Source organism: Miniopterus schreibersii (assembly GCF_964146895.1).
Source record: "Miniopterus schreibersii genome assembly, chromosome: 2".
NCBI classification, from domain to species: domain Eukaryota; kingdom Metazoa; phylum Chordata; class Mammalia; order Chiroptera; family Miniopteridae; genus Miniopterus; species Miniopterus schreibersii.
The window spans coordinates 73,630,988-73,652,361 of NC_138102.1; the positions used below are offsets into that span (position 1 = coordinate 73,630,988).

The 21,374-nt window shown below is 35.7% G+C and overlaps 1 protein-coding gene across 1 annotated transcript in view; it reads right to left on the bottom strand.

The window, feature by feature from the left end:
- NUFIP1 (nuclear FMR1 interacting protein 1) overlaps window positions 1–21,374 on the bottom strand; it is a 41,034-nt gene that overhangs the window by 16,901 nt on the left and 2,759 nt on the right. The window contains exons 3-7 of the mRNA XM_081130136.1: window positions 20,416–20,514; window positions 19,631–19,693; window positions 18,958–19,034; window positions 12,817–12,909; window positions 6,123–6,316 (exon numbers count right to left, since the gene is read on the bottom strand). Of these exons, the coding sequence (XP_080986262.1) occupies window positions 6,123–6,316; window positions 12,817–12,909; window positions 18,958–19,034; window positions 19,631–19,693; window positions 20,416–20,514 (526 nt within the window). The remainder of the gene's footprint in view (window positions 1–6,122; window positions 6,317–12,816; window positions 12,910–18,957; window positions 19,035–19,630; window positions 19,694–20,415; window positions 20,515–21,374) is intronic.

Sequence of the window (21,374 nt, forward strand, 5' to 3'; positions counted from 1 at the left end):
GAACTTCTAAGAACTTAAGTAAACAAGCCAAGCATGAGAACTGAGCAAGTACTCAAGAGCCTGCCAAAGGTAAATTGTTTGATCAGAGCCCAACAAGCCTAGCTGTAGCCCCAGGACACCACCTATTACATTTGTTTTTGGCAGCTCTAAAAATATATTAAATCTATTCAAAACAACCAATAAAAATAAAGCCCGACCGAAGAATGAAGACAATAAGTAACTTGTCTATGTAATGAACTAACTCAACCCCAACCACTATGAAATGTTTCAAGACAGCACTTAATGTTCACTAAATCAGTGTAGGGGAAAGCAAAACATGCCAATAGGAAATGGGAGTACTTTCTGTGAATGTGGAACTACCACCTTCTAGTGGTTGAAATTGAATCCTCTCTCTTCTACCCATCCACGATATCCAGCACCACATCCTCCAAAACCTGCTTCTTGTCAATTTTAAGCTAACTAACCACCTTTTCTCCTGGGCTAATAAAGGGAAAGGAAACTATGTACTGTATTTATCTAGATAGATGATGACAGATAGATAGATAGATGATAGATGATGATAGATAGATAGATAGATAGATAGATAGATAGATAGATAGATAGATAGATAGATAGATAGATAGATGATAGATAGATAGATAGATGATAGATAGATGATAGATGACAGATGATGATAGATAGATAGATAGATAGATGATAGATAGATAGATAGATAGATAGATAGATAGATAGATAGATAGATAGATATAGATAGATGATAGATAGAATTAGTATAGAAATACATTATTAGTGGATTTTTTAAAATCTACAATATTAATAAGGAGACTGTTCATCCCATTGTTTGAATGATAGGCCAAACTGTATTATTTCCTTCTAAGATCCAAAAAGAGATATCAAAAAGTACAATCCATGTTCTTTAAGAGCATGAGCACATTTCATCCTTATGGAGTATCACTTTCAATATTAATTACAGGTGATGAAACCAAATTCAGGGAATGTGAGTAGCTCTCCCTCCAGGTAACAAAATTATACAACAGTTGGGTCAAATTTAAGTCCTGGCCATGTGACTCCAAATCCCAATTCTTAACTAGTGGGCTAGAATATCTCCTACAGATATAAAGTCCTCTTAATAAAATGAAGCCATCCTAACAAAATGTCTCACTCATCTGGGCCTGGTATTTCCTACAGCTGTCTGACCCACTTCAGAATCTAGTACAATTTGTCTTTCAGGCCCAGCACACCAGTGAAGCTTTCCCTGACAAGTTGACCTGCTTCCTCTGTGTTGCCAAACCTAGAAGTCATTTCTTGGTTCTCATCTTACTTAACTTAGTGACAACATTTGATAGTAATCATGTTTTACTTTTTTTTTTTTAAACCCTCACCCAAGGATTCCCCCCGCCATTGATTCTAGAGAGGGAGGGAGAGGGAGAGAGAAACATCCATCTGTTGCCTCCCATATGCACCCCGACCAGGAATTGAACCTGTGATCCTTCAGTGCACGGGGCAACGTTCTAACCAACTGAGCCACACCAGCCAGGGCTCATTTTTTACTTTTAAAAACATTTTCTTCATTGGGCTTCCAGACTCCCATCACTTGGCTCTCCTTTCCCAGTCTCCCTACTGAATTCTCATTCACCAACTTTCAAAATTTTCAAGCGCCCCTGGTTCCAATCTTCAACAAGTTTTTCTCTTTATGCCTCCTCCTCTTATGATTTCATTTCATCCCAAATCTTAAAATACTATCTAGATGCTGGTGAATAATAAATTTATAGCTCCAGCCTTCAATTCTCCCCTAAATTCCAGAATAATCTAACTGCGTATTCAACACCACTACCTAATATTTGGGGGAGACATTTTAATGCTATATAAATACCCTATTTTACCTTGAAGTGCTGCCACCAATTTTACCATTCATCAGTGGCTCTTGCCTGAAACAATTATTACTGTGTTCTAATGGTGACTTTCTATTTTTCCCTAACCCTTCTACAATTATTATTTGAAATTCTTGTATAAAAAAGATTTGTCCCTCCTCTCCCATATTTATTTATACTACTATGGACTCATGGACATTTACTTTATTCTTTGGGTTATAATCTATTATTATTTATTTTGTGGCTCAAAACTGTTCCAGCTTTAGCCATTGGGAGCACTTCCAGTTGGTCCCTATATCCTTGTGATATGCCCACATCCTAATGTTTTTTTAGCACTTTCTTACTGTCTGGCACTGTATTAAATGCTCTAGGCTCACCTTATATTTTCCCTGTCCCAAACTTCAATCATTTCTCCAAAAGGCTCTAGTCCAATCTCTTTAATTGGAGAATGGTAAAACCACAATCTGGGTGATTGGTGTACTCATTAGTAGGACTGTCACAAAGCTCACTATACTTGACTGCCTTCCCAAAGGTTAAGAGTTAGGAGTTCACACAAATGAACAACTCCTTCCCTACTTTATTCCCCCTCAACTGTATTTCAGAGATCCACCACACATAGTAACACTTTGAAAAAGGGCACTGTCCTTTTGACTTGATCAAAACATCCTCCACAGTGACTTTTCATCTCAAAAGAGAAAGCTGTTCCCAAAATCCCCTAGATCCACCTAGCAGCTCTAACGTGGGCATTTTTAGCAGCTATCCTGGAAAGACTATGCCGAAGGCACTGTACTAGCCGACAGAATAATACTCAACAAACTTCACTCACTTTTTAATAAAAATGGTCAAAACATTTCTCTAAACTAAAAACATCGGTATAAAAACAGTAGCAATAAAGATGATAAAATCAAACTTTAAAATGATTATGAAATACCAGCTCAAATAATTTATCTTAAAGTTAAAACACCAGTGATATTTTTCTTATGGTAAATCTCACCTCTAGTATATACATATCGTATTCCAACTAACCAAAAATATAATACAATAATCCAAAATTTATCACTAGACTATGAGTTTCTTGAAGTCAGGGAGAGACTTCTCTGAATTATAGTGCTAGGCAAGCAAAAAGTAGGACCTCAGTAAATCCCTCTTAAAATAAATATTTTTAAAAATTGCTTTCTGAATGTCTTGCCCAACTCTAAACACTAGTTGTAAAAGCTTCGCATCTGGCTTCTTTCTACAACTTACTTTTTTCTTGTCTCTCTCCCTTCCTCCTCCTACCATTTCCTATTGCCCTTATGAAACAAAACACAGCTACATGCTCAAGAACATTTACAATTTAAGTCTCGTAAAGAAAATGCTATCTATTGAAAAAAAATCACCCTTAAAAAATGAGAACTTTGCTTTATGGTTTCCAACTCTCAAAAATAGATATTTAAAATGGGCATTCGTGACAGCGGATGTGTTAGGCCTGCGTATTTTCTTACTTTAGCTTCCACCTTCAATGATGAGAATCATCGATCGGCTGCCTCCTGCATACCCCCTACTGGGGATCAAGCCTGAAACCTGGTCATGTGCCCTGACCAGAACTGAACCGTGACCTCCTGGTTCACAGGTGACCACTCAACTGCAACTGCTGAGCTATACCACTTGGGCAACATCTACCCTTTAAACAACAGAAGCCCATTTGGCTTATGCCAATGCATACTTAGACTGATGTTCTAGTTAGTGTTCTATGATAATAGCTATATTATAACAAATGACTGAAAAATTGGATCCTTTTTGTTTTGTGGATGCTGAGGTGCTTAAGTCAGTGATGCTCAAGGATACATCACTGACCGGCTCCTTTCTTCCTAGCTCAGTTAAAACTTATTAAAACCACATGCCAGGAAAGCCATAAAACATGTTGTACGTATATTTAAAGAACAGCAACAAATTAAATGTGGTCCTAAAAAATTAGATACCAAAAAGATTAAAAGAAAATCTACTGACAACAGACCATACTCAAAACTGACAAACGGGGAGACTCCAAATGACATGCTTCTCTTTGAAACAATGTCAACCCCACATTTAAAGCATCTGCGCAATCAGTGAGTGTTAACAAACTACCAAGTATCACAAAAACGAGAGCTCAGTATATGAGGTTTATAAAGGTTGAGAACTGTTGTCTTATCTAAAATGTGAATGCTGATGTCTGGATAAGATTCTGAGCCAAAAAAAAGGGCAAAAAATGTAAGAACTGCAAGATCTCCATTTTGAAAGAGAGCTTAGTGCTGAAAAGTGTTAAGTGCCATGTGAGAGCACGAACAGGGCTCCAGTATCACTATGCTGCCCTTGGACCTGCAACTTGAAGAATAAGCACATACTGGGTTTGACTGGCCCAAGGTGAAGGAAGCTGCCTCCAAACAAGTATAAGACTGATCTACAGGAGAACATTTAGGCCATGTGAAAAAAATGGTACATGTGGTTTTCTGCAGCTCTACCTGGAAAGAAAAGTTGAAGAACCAATGGTCTAAACACTGATTTGGAAAATGTAAACATCCAGAAGTAATCTGAGGTAAAGGATAACATGAATTTACATGGAATTTTTCCCACAAAATGAGGAAGCAAAGTATTTACTAGTGTTGCTCATATCTAATGTGTCTCTTAAAGACTTAACTACAGGTTTAAGTAAAAGCAAAATATATATCATCTTTTTGTTAGTATTTCACCAGATTAACACATACTGATATGAGAAAACAGCCCTTGCTCAGTGGCTCAGCTGGTTGGAGAGTCGTCCTGTACACCAAAAGGTTGCGGGTTTGGTTCCCAGTCAGGGCACATACCTAGGTTGCAGGTTCTACCCCCAGTGGGCATGCACTCTTTCCCTTTTCCGCTCTCTTTAAAAATCAATGAACATATCCTCAGGTGAAGATTTTAAAAAATTCTTTATAAAATGGGAAAACAGAATTACTCATCTACCAAAGGTAACAAAACAAAACAAAAAGAACAAAGACCACTCAATGCTACAGAGTTCTTCAAATGTTCACTTAGAGAACTGCAACAAGTGAAGAATTACATAATTTTCAAATTAGTAACTTGTTGATAATAAAAATTATAATTTTTTTAGACAAATAAGACTTCACATTTAGAGGAAGTATGGTGCGCCAGTGGAGTCAGACTCCTAAGTTCAAACTCTGGCTCTGCCGCTAACTAGCAGTAAGACAAAGGTAAATCACTTAGCCTGTGTTCCTCAATTCTAAAATGGAAGTAGCAACAGTACGTATGTAAAAGGTTTGTTATAAGGAAACAAGTTAACATATACAAAGCATTTAGAGCACAGTAAATACCTTATTCAATAAGTGTTAGTTGATGTGAAATGTTATCTTATTTTTGGCCCAACATTCTCTTATGCCAAGATTGTTTTCCATCCTAGTTCAGTCAGTGAATTAGATATCCCAATTCTTGCTGGCCATAAGTTCATTAATTTGTCATGTGAAGCCACTGTCTTCCAGGCTGAACAGAGCCTGCTAGCAAACCTACAATGTAATCTCAATCCACTCACTAATACTACTCCTTTGCAAATGAGGATACACATGCAATTAGATAAAGCCTCCCCATACTATTAGAAGGAAAGATGGTGGAAATATTACATATACATTTTCACTTTTCAGAAGAAAAAATGGAGTCTCAAGGCTGAATGAGATCTGCACAGGATAGCAGCATTTTGGTTCTTTAATTCTTCAACTTATAAGCAAGAGTAAACTTGCCCCAGAAGTTCTAGAGTGAATTCAATAAACATATAAATATATTCTATGCCCTGAGAAAGAAGAGTATTACTCAGATACAATGAATTAATATTATTTACCCAAAGAGATATGTTTATGCTCAGTAGCATAAATACTAGCTTCCATTAGGATCACTACTTGATAGGTGGGGGGGGAAAAATCATATAATTGAGCAAATTTGAATCTATAGCATCAATACTCTCAGGACAATCTTAAGAACAGTTCCAAGATTACATCATACTATGGAAATTATCCAACATATATTATCTTCCATATCCTGCCTACCTCATATGCCCACCCCCAAGGTTCAGAAAAGATGTCCTGAAATAAGGTTTTTGACAAGGAATCCCTGTTAAAAAATAAAAACAAAAGCATCATTCTACATTTTTACATATTTGCTATTAAACTCTCCACAAACAATGCTGTGAAGAATCAACTTCAGCTTCACCGCCTATACTTATAAACACAGTTTTCCTGTTTAACTTACCAGAATCAGTATTTACCAAAACACTCAGAGGGTCTGTATTTGCCTCGGGTGGACCTTCGGGCTTCGAATCACACAAGCCATTGCCTAATCCAATGGCTGCTCTCTGTCCAGCACGGTCATTTTTCCATTTGTGATGTCTGCCAGGACTTCTGATCTTTGCCATCTGTGAATGTCTGGACATTCCCTTCATCTTACTGTAATGAAAAAAAAAAATGCAATTCTTAATATAAAAGACACTGACCTTTCAAAAAATATTTGAAAAAAGTCTACTGAATGCAAAAGAAATCTAGCTGTCAATCACTTGTAGCTTAGTTCATTAAAGAGACCCGAATAAAATAAATTCAGTGGTTTCCAAAGACAGAGAACTCTATGGAAGAACTTTAAAAGAATAACACGCCACAATATACCATATTTTATCCATTCCAAGACGCACATTTCCTCTGAAATTGGGCTATGTTTTACAATCAACAGCAGGTGATTTTAACCGGCAGTTTCCTTCCTATTGTACATAAAAGTGTTTCTTAGACTTTATAAAGTGTGTTAACTTTTGTCTACTCACTGCTAAGGAGCCTTCAAGGTCTGAAGCATTTACAAACATACTGCCTTGTTTGATTTTCGTAACAACTCTTTGAAATTGATTAGACAGGCACTATTTACTTTACAGGAGGATAGAGTTATAGATTGAGCGTAATTTCACAGCACCTCAAACCAAGTGCCCTCTCAACCACTACAATTACTCCTCTTAGAAGGAAAACAAATACTTACGTGAGCATATTCTAATATAAACTACGTGTAGAAAAAAGGCCATTTTATTTATTTTTAAAAATACTTTATTGACTTTTTTAGAGAGGAAGGAAGAAGAGAAAAATATCTATGTGAGAGCAAAGCACTGCCTCCTGGGCACCCCCTCCCAGGGACTGGGAATCAATGTGCCCTGACTGGGAATCAAACCAGCGACCTCTCCGTGCACGGGATGACGCCCAACCAACTGAGCCACACTGGCCAGGGCAAAAAAGGGCCATTTTTAAAAAAGGTTTATGCCCTTGCTGGTATGGTTCAGTGGAAAGAGCATCAGCCTGAACACTGAAGGGTTGTGGGTTCAATTCCTGGTCAAGGGTTGCAGGCTCAATCCTGTTTGGGGTGTGCGTGGAGGTAACCAATTGATGTCTCTCTCTCACACAGATGTTTCTCTCTCCCTCTCCCCCCACCTCTCCTTCTCCCTCCCTCCCACTCTCTCTAAAAATCAATGGAAAAAATACCCTTGGGTGAAGATTAACAACAACAAAAAATGTTTACTATCTACATTCCCAGTAGACTATAATACAAGGTATACTTTGGTGGGGCTGAGTTTTCACAAAGATACATATATTTATCCTAGTCATTTATCAGGCAAAATTCATTTCTCCATTAATAATGGAGGCTGCAGTTAGGAGTATAGAAATTAGAAATCTGGGTTCAAATCCTAATTTTGCCACTTTCTGGTTATGTCTCTTGGACAGTATTAAGACCACCGAGTCCATTTACTCCCTCATCTGTAGAATGGGAATCATAGAGACATACAGAGAATTACTATAAAGTGCTTTGCATCTAGAACAAGGTAACACACTGGGCCCTTAATAAATGGTAATTATCATAACATTTTCTAAATGATTTGCTAAACCAACATATTCAGTTAATATCTCTGCAATACAGAAGTTCTTAATACTTTTAGACTCACCATAATCTTTACAGAGTCTCATCCAAAAAATCATATATATGCTCCAAATTTTGCAGAGAACCATGGATCAGTTTCCAGTTTCCATCCAGAAATGTTGGGCTAATACCTCAACAAAGTCATCACAGCTAGCAAACAGAGTTGCTGCCTCTGGCCCACCATCACCCTGAGGATAATGAGGAGAGGCCACTTTCCTCAGGCTCCCACTCCCAGATGCCTTCCTGTATCCACGCAGAGGTGCTGCCTGCACCTGACCACAGCTCGCTTTTGAATGATCATCTTTAAGGTAATCACTAATAAGTAATGAGTTACGATAACCCTTAACTGATGAGATCAATAAAAGGCTTAACTGAAAAAGTAGTATATTTAGTATTTGCATTACACCACTGTTTGACAATCATTTAAAGGGAAAGTTTATTTAATCAACACTTAATGTAAGTAAAAATGTAGATGCACTTGAAATGGAGAGATTAGGAATAATTATAACTAAAAAGCGAATAGAGAGGAAAATATATTAAAAATTATTCAATTAACCCAAAAGAAGAAAGGAAACAAAAAATTGGAAAAAATGTAAAAACTAATAGGACAATGGTAGGCTGAAACCCAACTATATTAGTAATTACATTAAATGTAAATAAACTAAACCCTAGCTAAAAGAGAGAGATTTTCATCCTGGACTATAAAAAAATAAGGTCAAATTATATATTCAATAAAGAAATATACTTTTAAATACACAGGCATAAAAGTTTAAAAGGAAAAGGTTAAAACACACTATCCTTGCCCTGGCCAGTGTGGCTAAGTGGTTAGAGCATCAGCCAGTGCACCAAGGGTCACTAGTTTGCCCCGGGTGGGGAGAGTGCAGGAGGCAACCAATTGATGTGTCTCTCTCACATCGACGTCTCTCTCCCCCTTCACCACTCCCTTCTACCCTAAAAAATCCTCAAGTGAGGATTAACAAAAACAAAACAAACAAAAAAAACCCACTACCCTTTTTCCACTGTATCATATTGCACCTTTGTCATAGTCAGGTGATTGTCTATCAGTAGATCTGATATTGTGGTATTAGCCAACACTACACTATCTTCATCACTCTAACTTTCTTAGCTACTTTAGAACATTTGCATTTTCATATAAATTTTAAAGTTTAGCAATACTGCCCTCCTCCACCATTCATTCTACCACACCCCTGCAAAAACAAAACAAAACAAAAAACTTGCTAGGATTTTGATTAGGACCAATTTGAGAACTGATATAAACATATTGCATCTTCCAGTCCATGAACATTATATATCCACCCATTTATTTAGCGCTTTAATGTTTCTGAGCAATGTTTTATAGTTTTCAGTATAGAGGTTTGGCAAATCTCTTGTTAGATGTAGTCCTAGATATATGATATTTTGATGCTATTGTAAGTAGTATCTTCTAAAAATGCATTTTCTAATTTTTGTTGCTAATATACAGAAATTAAACTGATTTCAAAAATATTAATCTTACATGTATTTGGCACTCTTGCTAAAGTCACTTATTAACTCTAATTGCAGATTTGTTTGGGGTTTTTACATATATAATCGTGTCAACTCTAAAAATTGACCGTTTTACTTCTTTCTTTTCAAACTTTATATGTTCTATTTTTTTCCTGCTTTATTAATTACACTGCCTAGGATCTCCAATATAATGTTGAATATAAGTGGTAGTAGTGGTTATCCTTGCCTTGTTCCCAACCTCAGGGGGAAAATGATCAGTATTTCACTATTATGATTTGGCTGTAGGTTGTTTGGAGATGTCCTTTATTAGACTCAGAAAATTATCTTTTATTCCTAGTTTTTTGAGTTTCTTCCCCCCCCCCCCCCCCAATGGAGATTTTAAAAGTTTCTTATTAAGGTAATCCTATCACTTTACTCCCTCACTCTGTTAATGTGATAACATTTGATTTTCAAACACCAAACCTAATCTTGCTCTTGGAATAAATCCCATTTGGCAATGATGTATATCCTTTTTTCATATTGCCAGATTGATTTGCTAACTGTTTTAAAGGATTTTTGTGCCTCTGCTCGAAAGATATTTGCTTGTGATTTGCCTTTATTATATCAGGTTTGGATATCAAGATTATACTGGCCTCTTTACAAGCTGTAAAGTGTTCCTTCATATTCTAGTTGCTGGGAGATTTTTGTAAGAATAGTATTTGTTTTATAAATGTTTTAAAGAATTAAACAGTAAAGCTAATGGTAACTATTTAGGCATCCCAGCCATCAGCCAGGCTAGATAAGCCATCAGCTAATCAACACCCATCTGTGACTGAGCCATGTCAAGATCAGCAGATATGTCTAACTGTACCCCAGCTATCCCCAGATGTCTGAACAACTGACTGATGTATTTTTTTTTTAAAAGACACCCATTAAGAGCGCAAAATGGCAAGACACAAACTGTGAGACTACATCTGCAATACATATACTCTACTCAAATAAGAATTGTATCTAAGTAAATAATCCCTACAAACCAAGACAAGTAATCCAATTAAAAATGGATAAAGACTTGAAATAGTGTATCACAAGAGAATATAAAAATGGCCAATAAGCACTAATGATGTCAGAAGGCGTTGGACATCATTAATCATGAGGAAATGGTAATACATGAAAAGGTTTAACAATACCAAGCATTGACCAGGATACAGAGCAATTAGATGCCGTCAGTAGGAATGTAAATTGGTACAACCATTTTGGAAAACTGTTTGGCTGTATCTATCAAAGCTATACACATGGATGCCTTATGACCCAGTATACATATACATATATGTGTGTGTGTGTGTGTGTGGGTACTGTGTCAGTACTCACACACACACACACACACACACACACACGGTATATGTATATATGCGCATATATATGTATATATATGTGTGTGTGTTTGTATACATAAAATGAGTACTTACATCAACAAAAAACATGTAAAAGAATGTTCATAGCAGCTTTATTCATAACAGCCCAAACTGAAAACAACCCAAATGTCCAACAGTGAGAAGATATTCTCATAATAGTTTTACATAGCTATAAGAATAAATGATTTATAGCTACATGCAATATAAATGAATCTCACAAAATAATTTTGAAATTACACACCAAAGAATACATAATGTATGATTCCACTTATATAACGTTCCAAGAACAGGTAAAATAAATATATGATGACAGAAATCAGATAAGAGATTAACTTTGTGAGGAGGCACTGAACTAGGGAGGGCATAAGAGAACTTTGTGAGGTGAAGACTTTCTATACATAGTCATGCACTGCGTAACACCATTTCAGTCAATGACGCCATATACGACAAGGGTCCCACGAGGTTATAATGGAGCTGAAAAATCCCTATCATTGGAGCCATCTAACGTCATAGCACAGTGCATCACTCACGTTTGTGGTGATGCTGGTATAAACAAAATTACTGTGTTGCCAGTCTTATGGAATTACATACACATACAATTATATACTGTACATAATACTTGATGATTGTAAAAAATGGTACTGGCTTTTTTTACTATACTACATATTTACTATACTCTACTTTTTATTGTTATTTTAGAACATACATTCTACTTATAAAAAAAAAATTGGCTGTAAAACAGTATACTATGTTTTGTTAGAGCCTCATACATATTATGTTTACTGCATCTGTTGATTGATCAATTTCTCTTGTGCTTTATTTAATCTCATGCTGTTTTATAAACTTTGTTTTATAAATGCTATAAATTTATAAAGTATACAGTTATTGTACAGTAATGTCCTAGGTTTTCCTTCACCCATGACTCACTCACTGACTCAAACAGAGCAATTTCCAGTCCAGCAAGCTCCATTCATAATAAGTGCTCTATACAGGTGTACTACTTTTTATCTTTTATAGTGTATTTTTCTGTACTATTTCTATGTTTAGACAAAAAAAATACTTACCATTGTGTTAACAATTGCCTACAGTATTCAGTCCAGGATTACAGCCTATCAGCAATATGTAGTAGGCAATACTATACATCCAACTTTGCATAAATACACTCTATAATGTTCGCACAACAAAAGAATTGCCTAACACACTTCTCAGAACATATCCCATAGTTAGGCAGCACATGATTGTATTATTAATCTGTATGGAAGTTACATAGGTATGCAGGTGTATACTTGTATGTGTGTATGTGTGTGCATAAATTCATCAAGTTTACATGTAAGATTTGTATATTTTACTTATATTAAAAATATATTTCTCTAAAAAATAAAATGGAAAAAATCTGAAAAAAATCTATGAAGGTGATAGTGAAAAGAGGGTGTCTCATACATTGCTGGTAGAAGAGTAAACTAGAACAGCTTCTATGATAGATATTTGGCAGTTATCAGTATTACAAATACACACATATCTTTCGACTCAGCAAATCCAATTCTAGAAATCCATCCTCAGAAATACCTGCACACATGTAAAATGTATGTATAGAGCAATAATGGCAACTTTTTATTAGTAAAAGATTGTTAAGAATTTAACTGTCAATAGTTACCAAAAAAAGGCCCTGTGGGATATCCCTAAGCTTCCATCCTTAAAGAATGAGGAGACCTGTTATGTATTAATATGGGACAATCTACAAGTATTTTATTTGGCTAAAAACCAAGGTGTAAAATAGCATCAAAAAGGGGGGGGGGGGGGAGATGATTATCTATGTGCTACATACACATGGAATATCTCTGAAGGATAAAATGGCTTGTCTTTGGGAAGGAGAGCTGTTTAGCTGGGAGACAAAGATAGAAAAGACTTAATAATTATAAATCACCTTGAAAGCCATACAAATATAGCATTAATTATTTAAAATTTTTTTAAGTAAGAGTTACAAAGCAAAGATTTTAGAATTGGGAGTGTAGAGATTTTAAGAGTTTGGTGTATGCTCTTTTTTTATTTATAAGTATACTTGTTTAAATAAGTAGTGAGAATGCAAGCAATTTTAAGGAACTTACCCATACTGTGTCGTTGTCAATACTGCCCCTCTCTTTTCCTTTTCAAGTTTTAACTTCTTCTTCCTTTCAATATTGGCCAGAGTTGGATAGTTTCTACAAAATAAAGTTAAATTTTGCTACCAGTCTGCAAGTAGGTAAGGAGCTTTACACTAGAATTTAAATCAAATATATCATACAGTGCCTCAAACTGGTCTAATTCATTTATTTGGTGTGTATGTACCTATAGAAAAAAGGTAAATCTATGCAATTACTTATGCAAATACATAGCAGGTCCATCCAAAGTTACCATGATGAGGAAGAGACTGTTCTCAAAAAAGGTAGTCTACCAGGAAGGATAAGAAAAGCACACAGGCAGCTTTAACAAAGGGCAAAATGTAGTAATTACCCCGAAGAATATATAGCTTGGAGGGTAGGAGAAAAGATTAAATCGAGCTGGAGAAAAACAGAAACAAAAAAGATACTGGTCTTAAATGGTGTTAATAGACAGAAATCAGAAAGAAAAGCTTTTGAGTGTTCTAAGCAGAGCAAACAATGCAGACAAACCAAGGCCTCAGAAAGTGAGATCCAGGGAATGACAAGTGGTTCATTTTGTATAAAACATAGTTACAGGCAATCAGATGAGAAAGGGAGGCTGAGGCCAAAATGTGCCTTAAATGGAAGACTAGAAAGTTTATATTTAATTCAGTGGAGATGGGGAGCCACTCCAAGTTATGAACAGGGAGAGATACGTACAGGCAGTGATTAAGATTTAAGTTAGACCGCAGTGTTCAAGATAAAATGCTCTGACAAAGCTTTCTTTGTTCCTTGGCATAATTGTGTAGAGATGCAGGCACCAAACTCTGGTGGTGAGGGGAGTAGATTTCAGAAGTATAAAAAGGAGGAAAACACAAACAGATCCCTACCACTCAGCCAGCCTGTTCATTAGAGTCAATTTTAAGAAACATAAACAAATCTTGTTCTGCCATTGTTTCTTTTTTTTTTTTTTTTTTTAACACAGACAATATGAAACCCATTTGTCGGCCACATTGAAAGATAAGAATTGAAATGATATTAAGTGGTGAAGTAATCAGAAAAAAGGCAATGAATTTCAATGAGGACAGTGCAAAGCAACCTATTCAGCCAAGAAAAATAAACTCCATAAATAAAAGATGATGAATACACAAGCTATAAATAAACATAAGAGGAAAAGATCAAGGTCATATGGAGATAAAAATCTGACAGCCAGTCAGTACCATAAGACTACACTTCTGGAAAGCAAACATAATCTAAAGTTATGTGAAATGGACTCTGGCACATGTTCAAGTGTGAAATCTTCCTCTCACGAAACTCAGAAGTGGTCAGAAACTCTCAGCACTGTGTCGTTTTGTACTTCTAAACTGAAAAGGAGGGTTGAGGAAAAGTAAAACTTGGAAGGGATTCAGAAGAGACTCAAAGATGATTAGCAGGATGAAAACTAAAACCTCTGAAGAAAGATGAAAAGAACTTAAGTTATTTGCAGCCTTTAAAAGAGGAAGAGACGTGACAATAAACAATCTCACAGAGAGGATGGTAGCCAGCTGTTCTCAATCTGAAGACAATATACAAAAGGCGAAATGATGAGAAAAAAGGTGATGACTTTCACAGGCCCCAGTGTCGAGGCATGCAACTCACAGCTACTCAATACCCTTTACATCTCTGAAATTCACTTATTCATACTACTTGTTTCCTCAACATTTTTCTTCTGCGTACTGCAGACCCTTAACATGTTAGGCCATATGCCAAACAATAAGATTTGGTAGTATAATGTACGATGTAGGTGCCACTTAAGTGCTTCTCAATAATGAAGAATGTACATGTTTGTTATAGCAAATGGTTTAGGTGAGATGTGAAAAGAATTCCTATACAAGACATCAAGAAAGTTGTGGAAACGCCTTTAAAAAGGCTCACTTTCTCCTCCTGGCAGATTCAAGTATCACTTTCCTAAAGGTAAGGGATCTTTCAATAACCCTTGCAAAGCTATAAGATTCTATTGTTCAGTGCTTAAATTAATAAAATCTTGGCCCAAAATTTTTACCATTTTTATTTACACAGAATCTAGAGATTAAAAACTAAGGAAAACAAGGGTAATAGAAGAAAATTATTCCAAAACAGGGATACCAGAAATACAAGACAGTTACACACACAACAATCAAGAAGACCCTCCCACAACATAAAACTGAGGTACAAAAATAAGGAAAAATCTGGAGCTTTGATAAAGGTCACAGGTCAGGTTCCTAAGTGCAACTGAAATAACCAATTCAAAGACTGTTGAAAAAAATCACAAATTGTCTTATATTGCACAATTATAAACAGATAAAACTTGGCCCAATATCTCCTGGTAGACAATGGATGTTACGAAGTTATAAAGACTGGGATAAGTGATATTTTCAATTGGTTTCTCTATTTTTATTTGCTAAAATCACTTTTCTTCCTGTACTCCCATCTTTCCCCAATACCCCAAGAGGAAATGGCCCTGAAACAAACCATAAGCCCTTTTTCTTTCTTCTTCCTGTTTCATTTCATCCCAACTCTTTACCTTCCCTTTACCTACGCTTTAAATCTCCTGTGACAATCTGTAAGCACTAAAGTCAATAAATGGGCAAAACTGTCCCAACCATGATCTTAGCACATGTCATTCTGGTTACATTATACTCTCTAACTCTCTTCCTTAACCCCAAATCACCACCCACTTAGTGCTTCTCCCCTAAGTCTGTTCTCTATAAAAACACAATCCCTCTTTACTCTCACTGACTGACCCACAACTACTTCAACACAAGCCCTACCACTATATTTTTATTTCAGAGTCTTTCTGAAATTCAAAATATGTAGCATTCTTTAGGAGCAGACCCTCTCTGTTGGAATTCTGAAGTAACTGGGGACACAATTTCAAAGGATTTCCTAACCTACAGCAACTGCTGAAATAAATGCCACAAAATTACGCCACCTAGTGGACTCCCATCTGCCATAAAACATCTCAATGTTTCTAAAATAAGAGGTTTTGAAGACAAGCCTCTACCACTCATTGTCTCTAATACCAAGTCACACAGCATTTCTACCTCATAGGTCAGTAATTAAGAATCGCTTTGTTTATTTTGGTGGAACTTTTTTTATGCAGGTTATTAGTGAAAGCCGTAAAGTTTTTAATAAAATACAGTGGGGACCTGAGTTTGGCTAATCTGAAAAAAATAAAGATGAAGGAATAAAGGCAAAAATGTACTTTCTTTAAAGGAGCAACACACTAAGCAAATCTTTAGCATTTTCTTCCAGCTCTAAAATTCTCACTCCATGAATAATCTTTTACAAGATTTTCTAACATAGCAATTACAAAGTCTTTCTTTCCTGTCAAAAAATAGTGGCTTCCTCAGAAAAAATGTAGCTCTCACAAGAACTTCAGATGAATTCAGCAAGCAGCAAAAGACAATTTCAGAACACTCTGTTAACAAGGCAATATCAGAGGTGAAAGTAAACTTCATCCAAAATTGTCATCCTCACCCAATTTCCACATTCTCCTTAAGCATTTCATAACTTCACAATCTGTAACCTCACTTACTCCACAGATGTTGCTCAGTCTTCTTCCAAGTTACTCTGTCCACTGTCATAGTGATACCCTCAACCTACATTCTAGAAACTACAACTAGACTCTCCCCTCTCTGCCCCCACCTATCCTATAGGAAAAGAATCACCAATAAGCATATTAAACACTTGCTCATCTATCCTTTATTCAGGATAGAGCTTCTTTCAAGTATCACTTAGAGTTTTAAAATTCAACAATCTTTAAACTTTCCCACCAAGCATTGAGGCAAATGTTACTACCCTGTTGTCCCCTTTCCTTAACAATTTTGTTTGGGGATATTTCATCAACTCTGTGGTCACTAACGGTGGCCAAGCAACCTATTTCAATGAGAGCTACTTGGAAGTCTCCTGGTTGGAGCTAAAAACAAAGTGATTGTTTTCCTAATAAAAAGGGGCAAACTTGGCTATGGGTGCCTTTGGCCTTTTTCTCTTCTTCCTGCCTAGAATGTGGGCTTAATATTTGGATATGCGGGAAACTTCTGGTGGACATGAAAATGAAACCACCTACTAAAGAGTAATAAGAGAAAGCCTATGCCTAATGGTGCTGCTGAGCAGCAACAGTAGCTCTGGAATTTTTCTACCTGGGAAAAATAAACCTCTTTGTGCTAAGCCACAGTAGTAAGGTTGCTGTTCCATTTACTGGAGCACAATCTTAACTGATGAAAGCACCACTGCATCCTAGCCATCCTCTTTAATCCGAATGCTTTCCCTACCCAACTAGGCATATCTTGATTTTAAAACTCGCCTCCTAAAAGCTTTGGCAGTTTCTTATAAAGTTAAACATGCTTATCATATGACCGATACCACTCCTAGGTGTTAACCCAAGTCAAATAAAAACACATGTTCTAAACAAAAACCTGTACATCAATGTTTATGAAAGCTTTATTCATAATCATCAAATACAGGAAACACTCCAAAATGTCCCACAACTGGGAAATGGATGAACAAACTGTGGCATATTCATATATGGGACATTCATATGGGACAGAATAATAGCGATAGAAAGGAATGAACTACTGCTACATGCAACAACAGAAATCAATCTCAAATGCAGTGCACTAAGTGAAAAAGACAGATTCAAAAGCTAAAGACTGTATGATTCCATTCAGATAATGCTCTGCAAAAATGCAAATATAAGAACAGAAAACAGATCAGTGGTAGCCAGGGATTGAAGGTTGGGAGAGAAGTTGACCACAAAGGGCATAAGGGAATGTTTTGGGGTGATAGAATACTATTCTATATCTTGACTGTGGTGATTACGCAACTATATACATTTGTCAGAACTATGCATTAAAGGGGTGAATTTCACTGTATGTATAACATACATTAAAATAAATAAGGAGGGGCAGACTCTAGACCTCTTACAAGAAGCCTTGCAAAACGAATTGATGGCCCTGCCTACCAAAGATTCCAAGTATCCCTTGACCAGATATTATCATCTCTACATGATTAAACTTAATGCTTCAGTTGCCTATGGTCTCATGGCCACATCACATATATTTATCCTATATCTCATGAGTGAGAATATTCAAGGCAAGAGTCTATTCCTATCTGCTTTCTGTGACCTTGGCCAGATATAGCAAAATCTTTGCCTTTTCAAATACTGAATGTTTACCTCTAATTTTCAAGATAAACTATTGTCAAGAAATTATTCAAAGATATCATAATGTAAATTAACAGAAATGCAAGGGTTGCTGAGATTTCTCACTAACATTGGAAAATCAAATTAGTCTTCTGCCAGGGACTTTATATTAACACATGCTACCTAAGCTAGTTTGCATCTTCAAATTTCTTAAGTTTCTCTAGTGACTAGTCAGTAGATTTTTTTTCCCATTAAAGCACTAGTTGCACAAATCCACCAGGGGGCATAGTTCACACACCTATGGGGAAAGCTACTTTAGAAAGTATTGCATTCAAATACAATCAGTTTGGTTTGTCTCAGTGATTGTCCAATGTAGTGAGAAATTTCATTATCAAAACCATAGCAGTTTAATTAGTATTACCTATGTTACTAATTTACAACCATAATTATTCATCCTTGGGTGAGGATTAACAAACAAAAAAATGAGTCTCACAAGATTTCTCCAACCACTTACTTGGATGTACCAAAATAGAATTACACACATAATAAAAGTATTTCCAAGCTCCATTTATATACATAAACATTTATAAGATCCCTTAGATCTATGGCAACATGGGGTATAAACGGCCACATAAAAGATGGTTCTTACCTTTGTAAAGCCTTAAGTCACTTTTTAAAAAGATACATATGCAAAGTTCATCAATAAGACCATAACAAGAGACATCTACACTAAGAGGCAGAGCAGATACCAGATACCGCATTCAAAGAAGGGCAAGATATTCCTGTAGGCAGATGAGGAAAAATATCCCCAACATGGCAGGATTTCAGCTGGGCTAAAGCAATGAGCAGAACTTTAAAGAGAGAGGAAGTACAATTTACTAGAAGCAGCAGCTTGAGCAAAGTCATTATTTTGAAGCCCTGCCATAGTAAAAGAAAGTTATTTCACTAGTTCTAAACTCTTTACTCACTTTCTTCTTTCTTCTCTCCATCTTGCAATCTCCTCTGGAGTATCTAACTTGATCTTCTTCATGCCAGGAGCATGCATCTAGGGGGAAAAAGCCTGCTGAACATCAGGAAGCTTATATATGCTTTTGACTAAATCTCAAGCATTATGGGGGATAATGGAGACTCTATACCCAAAAGTTTAAAACTAAGTATGCTGGTTTTATCCATCCTTATTATAACTTTTCCTTTAAAGAAGAATAATGTCCTGTGTATTTAGGTAAGTGCTAATGATAAGAAAAAAAAGGAGTAACATAATTTTGGCTACAAAGTAAATGTCATCCACTTTTCAACTGACATTAACTTCCTAAACTAATGACCTAACAACCAAAATTGAGGGAGGTAGCTAAAGAAATAACAAATACACAAAACAATATGAAGCAACATGGTGCAGGAAAACCACCAGAGAATTTGGAATTTTAAAAAATGCAGGAATCAGTTCTGAGGACCTGGGCAAACAACTACTTTATCTGTTAAACAGGGCCAATATTTATCTATTTTACATAGATGTTTATGAGAATAAAATAGATGTAAAATTCCCTTACAAAGTACAAAGTACTGCAGGAATGTTGAAGATAACAGATCAATGAAATGGAAAGAGCATGTATCAGAAAAAAACACACACACACAAGAACTTACATTTCTCCAATGGAACTGGACGATCTTCTCATGTGCGCTAAAAGAGCAATCTATTTCCGGACACTATAAGAGTAAACAAGAAAAGACTATTCATTGTTTTCCGTATTAAGTATATCCTATTACTACATATACAGATGTGTTCTAGTCATATTACATAGTTATCCCATCTATGTGGTGTTATCACTGCACAGTTATGTCAATAGCAAAACAAAGCTCACTCCAAAACAGAGTTGAATGTAAAAAGAAATGACGTTTTCAAAATATATAGTATAGTAATACATATTATTTACTTTTATTCCTAAAAGTGAGGGGCATTTCTATAACCTGAAAGAGAAGCTTTTTCAAACTAAGAACTTTCTCTTTAACTTCTCAAATATTCTGGTTAAAAAAATTTTTAAGTACTTAATAAGGTCCAGACCATCCTTAGAGTGTGATGGGCCATGGCAAATTACAGTGTGGTTAAATGGTCAAGGGCAGCCTTAAAAGGAAAAGAATTTACAAAGGTGCACAAAGCAACTGGAGGGGAGAACGGACCCTCTTACAAAGCAGAGGAGGCCCACACATACTGACAGCTGCCAGACCTTCCTTCTTTGCTGCCACCTAATCTCTTTCTGAAGCAGTGGGCTCCCCACCCTCAAACTGCAAATTCCAGGGTCACTGTCCCAATTTGTCAGGTTATCAAACATTTCTATGAACTATAAACTTTTAAGGAAAAGCAGCACAGAATTTTTATCAAATAATACCCATTTTGCTAAATAAATTTCAGGACAACCAAGAATACCTACCTTTGTATGCTCAGACATGTGCTTATCATACTTTTCTTGATTTTTAAAACCACGATCACAGGTATCACAAAAATAGTGAAAAACTGGTTCTTTTCTTTTCTGCAAACAAAATGAAGAGGCATTAGATTTTTGGTGAAAAATCTTTAATCAATAATAAAAATATAACTGTCCTTCTAGTAACACATACTTTGATTTTTCACATAACCTTTCACAGAAACTCCTGAAGATATTACTAATGAAGAGATAATTCTGTTTCTTTCTTTTTATTTTAAGCAAAGATATTAGGAAGAGGCAGACACAACAAAAAATTTTAAATCTGAGCAGAACTGATATAAACAGTGAACAGCTTGCAAAGTGGTATCTAATTAGACTTTTTACACTAAATATTTCTTCTTTTAGAAAAAAAACAATTATATATATTTAAACCTACAGAAGGGGAAAAAAGAATTATTTAGGTAAAGATTAGTTATTTTTTTATCCCAATTTGCTACTGTATGCTTAAACATAAAACTAGAGAGATTATTACAATGGTAAACTCTATAGGAAATATTTAATGTTGAGATGTTAATAAATATAGTAGTTTTTCACAATATTTTGTTAATATTAGCTACATATTCTCTAAACTAATAACATGATTTACACACTTTAAAAGCTGGAAGACCAGACTGTAAATACTAGAGTAAAGGAAGCCCATTTTAAGACTTGGTTTCTGAACATAACCAAGAGTTGTTCCTCCTTAAAAAAAATGCAAAAGACTTTTAATTCCACCCCCCCCACCAATCTTCTAGTAATATACATATATAATTTTTATCTATTTTTTACTTCGTTGAGTTTTAATAACATTTACATTTATCTGTAATCATAATTCTCAATAACATTTACTCCTGATACTATACTGAAATGAATTCAGTGTTCCCTTTTTCTATAACTTTTCCTTTTATTTCTCAAAAAGATTTCGC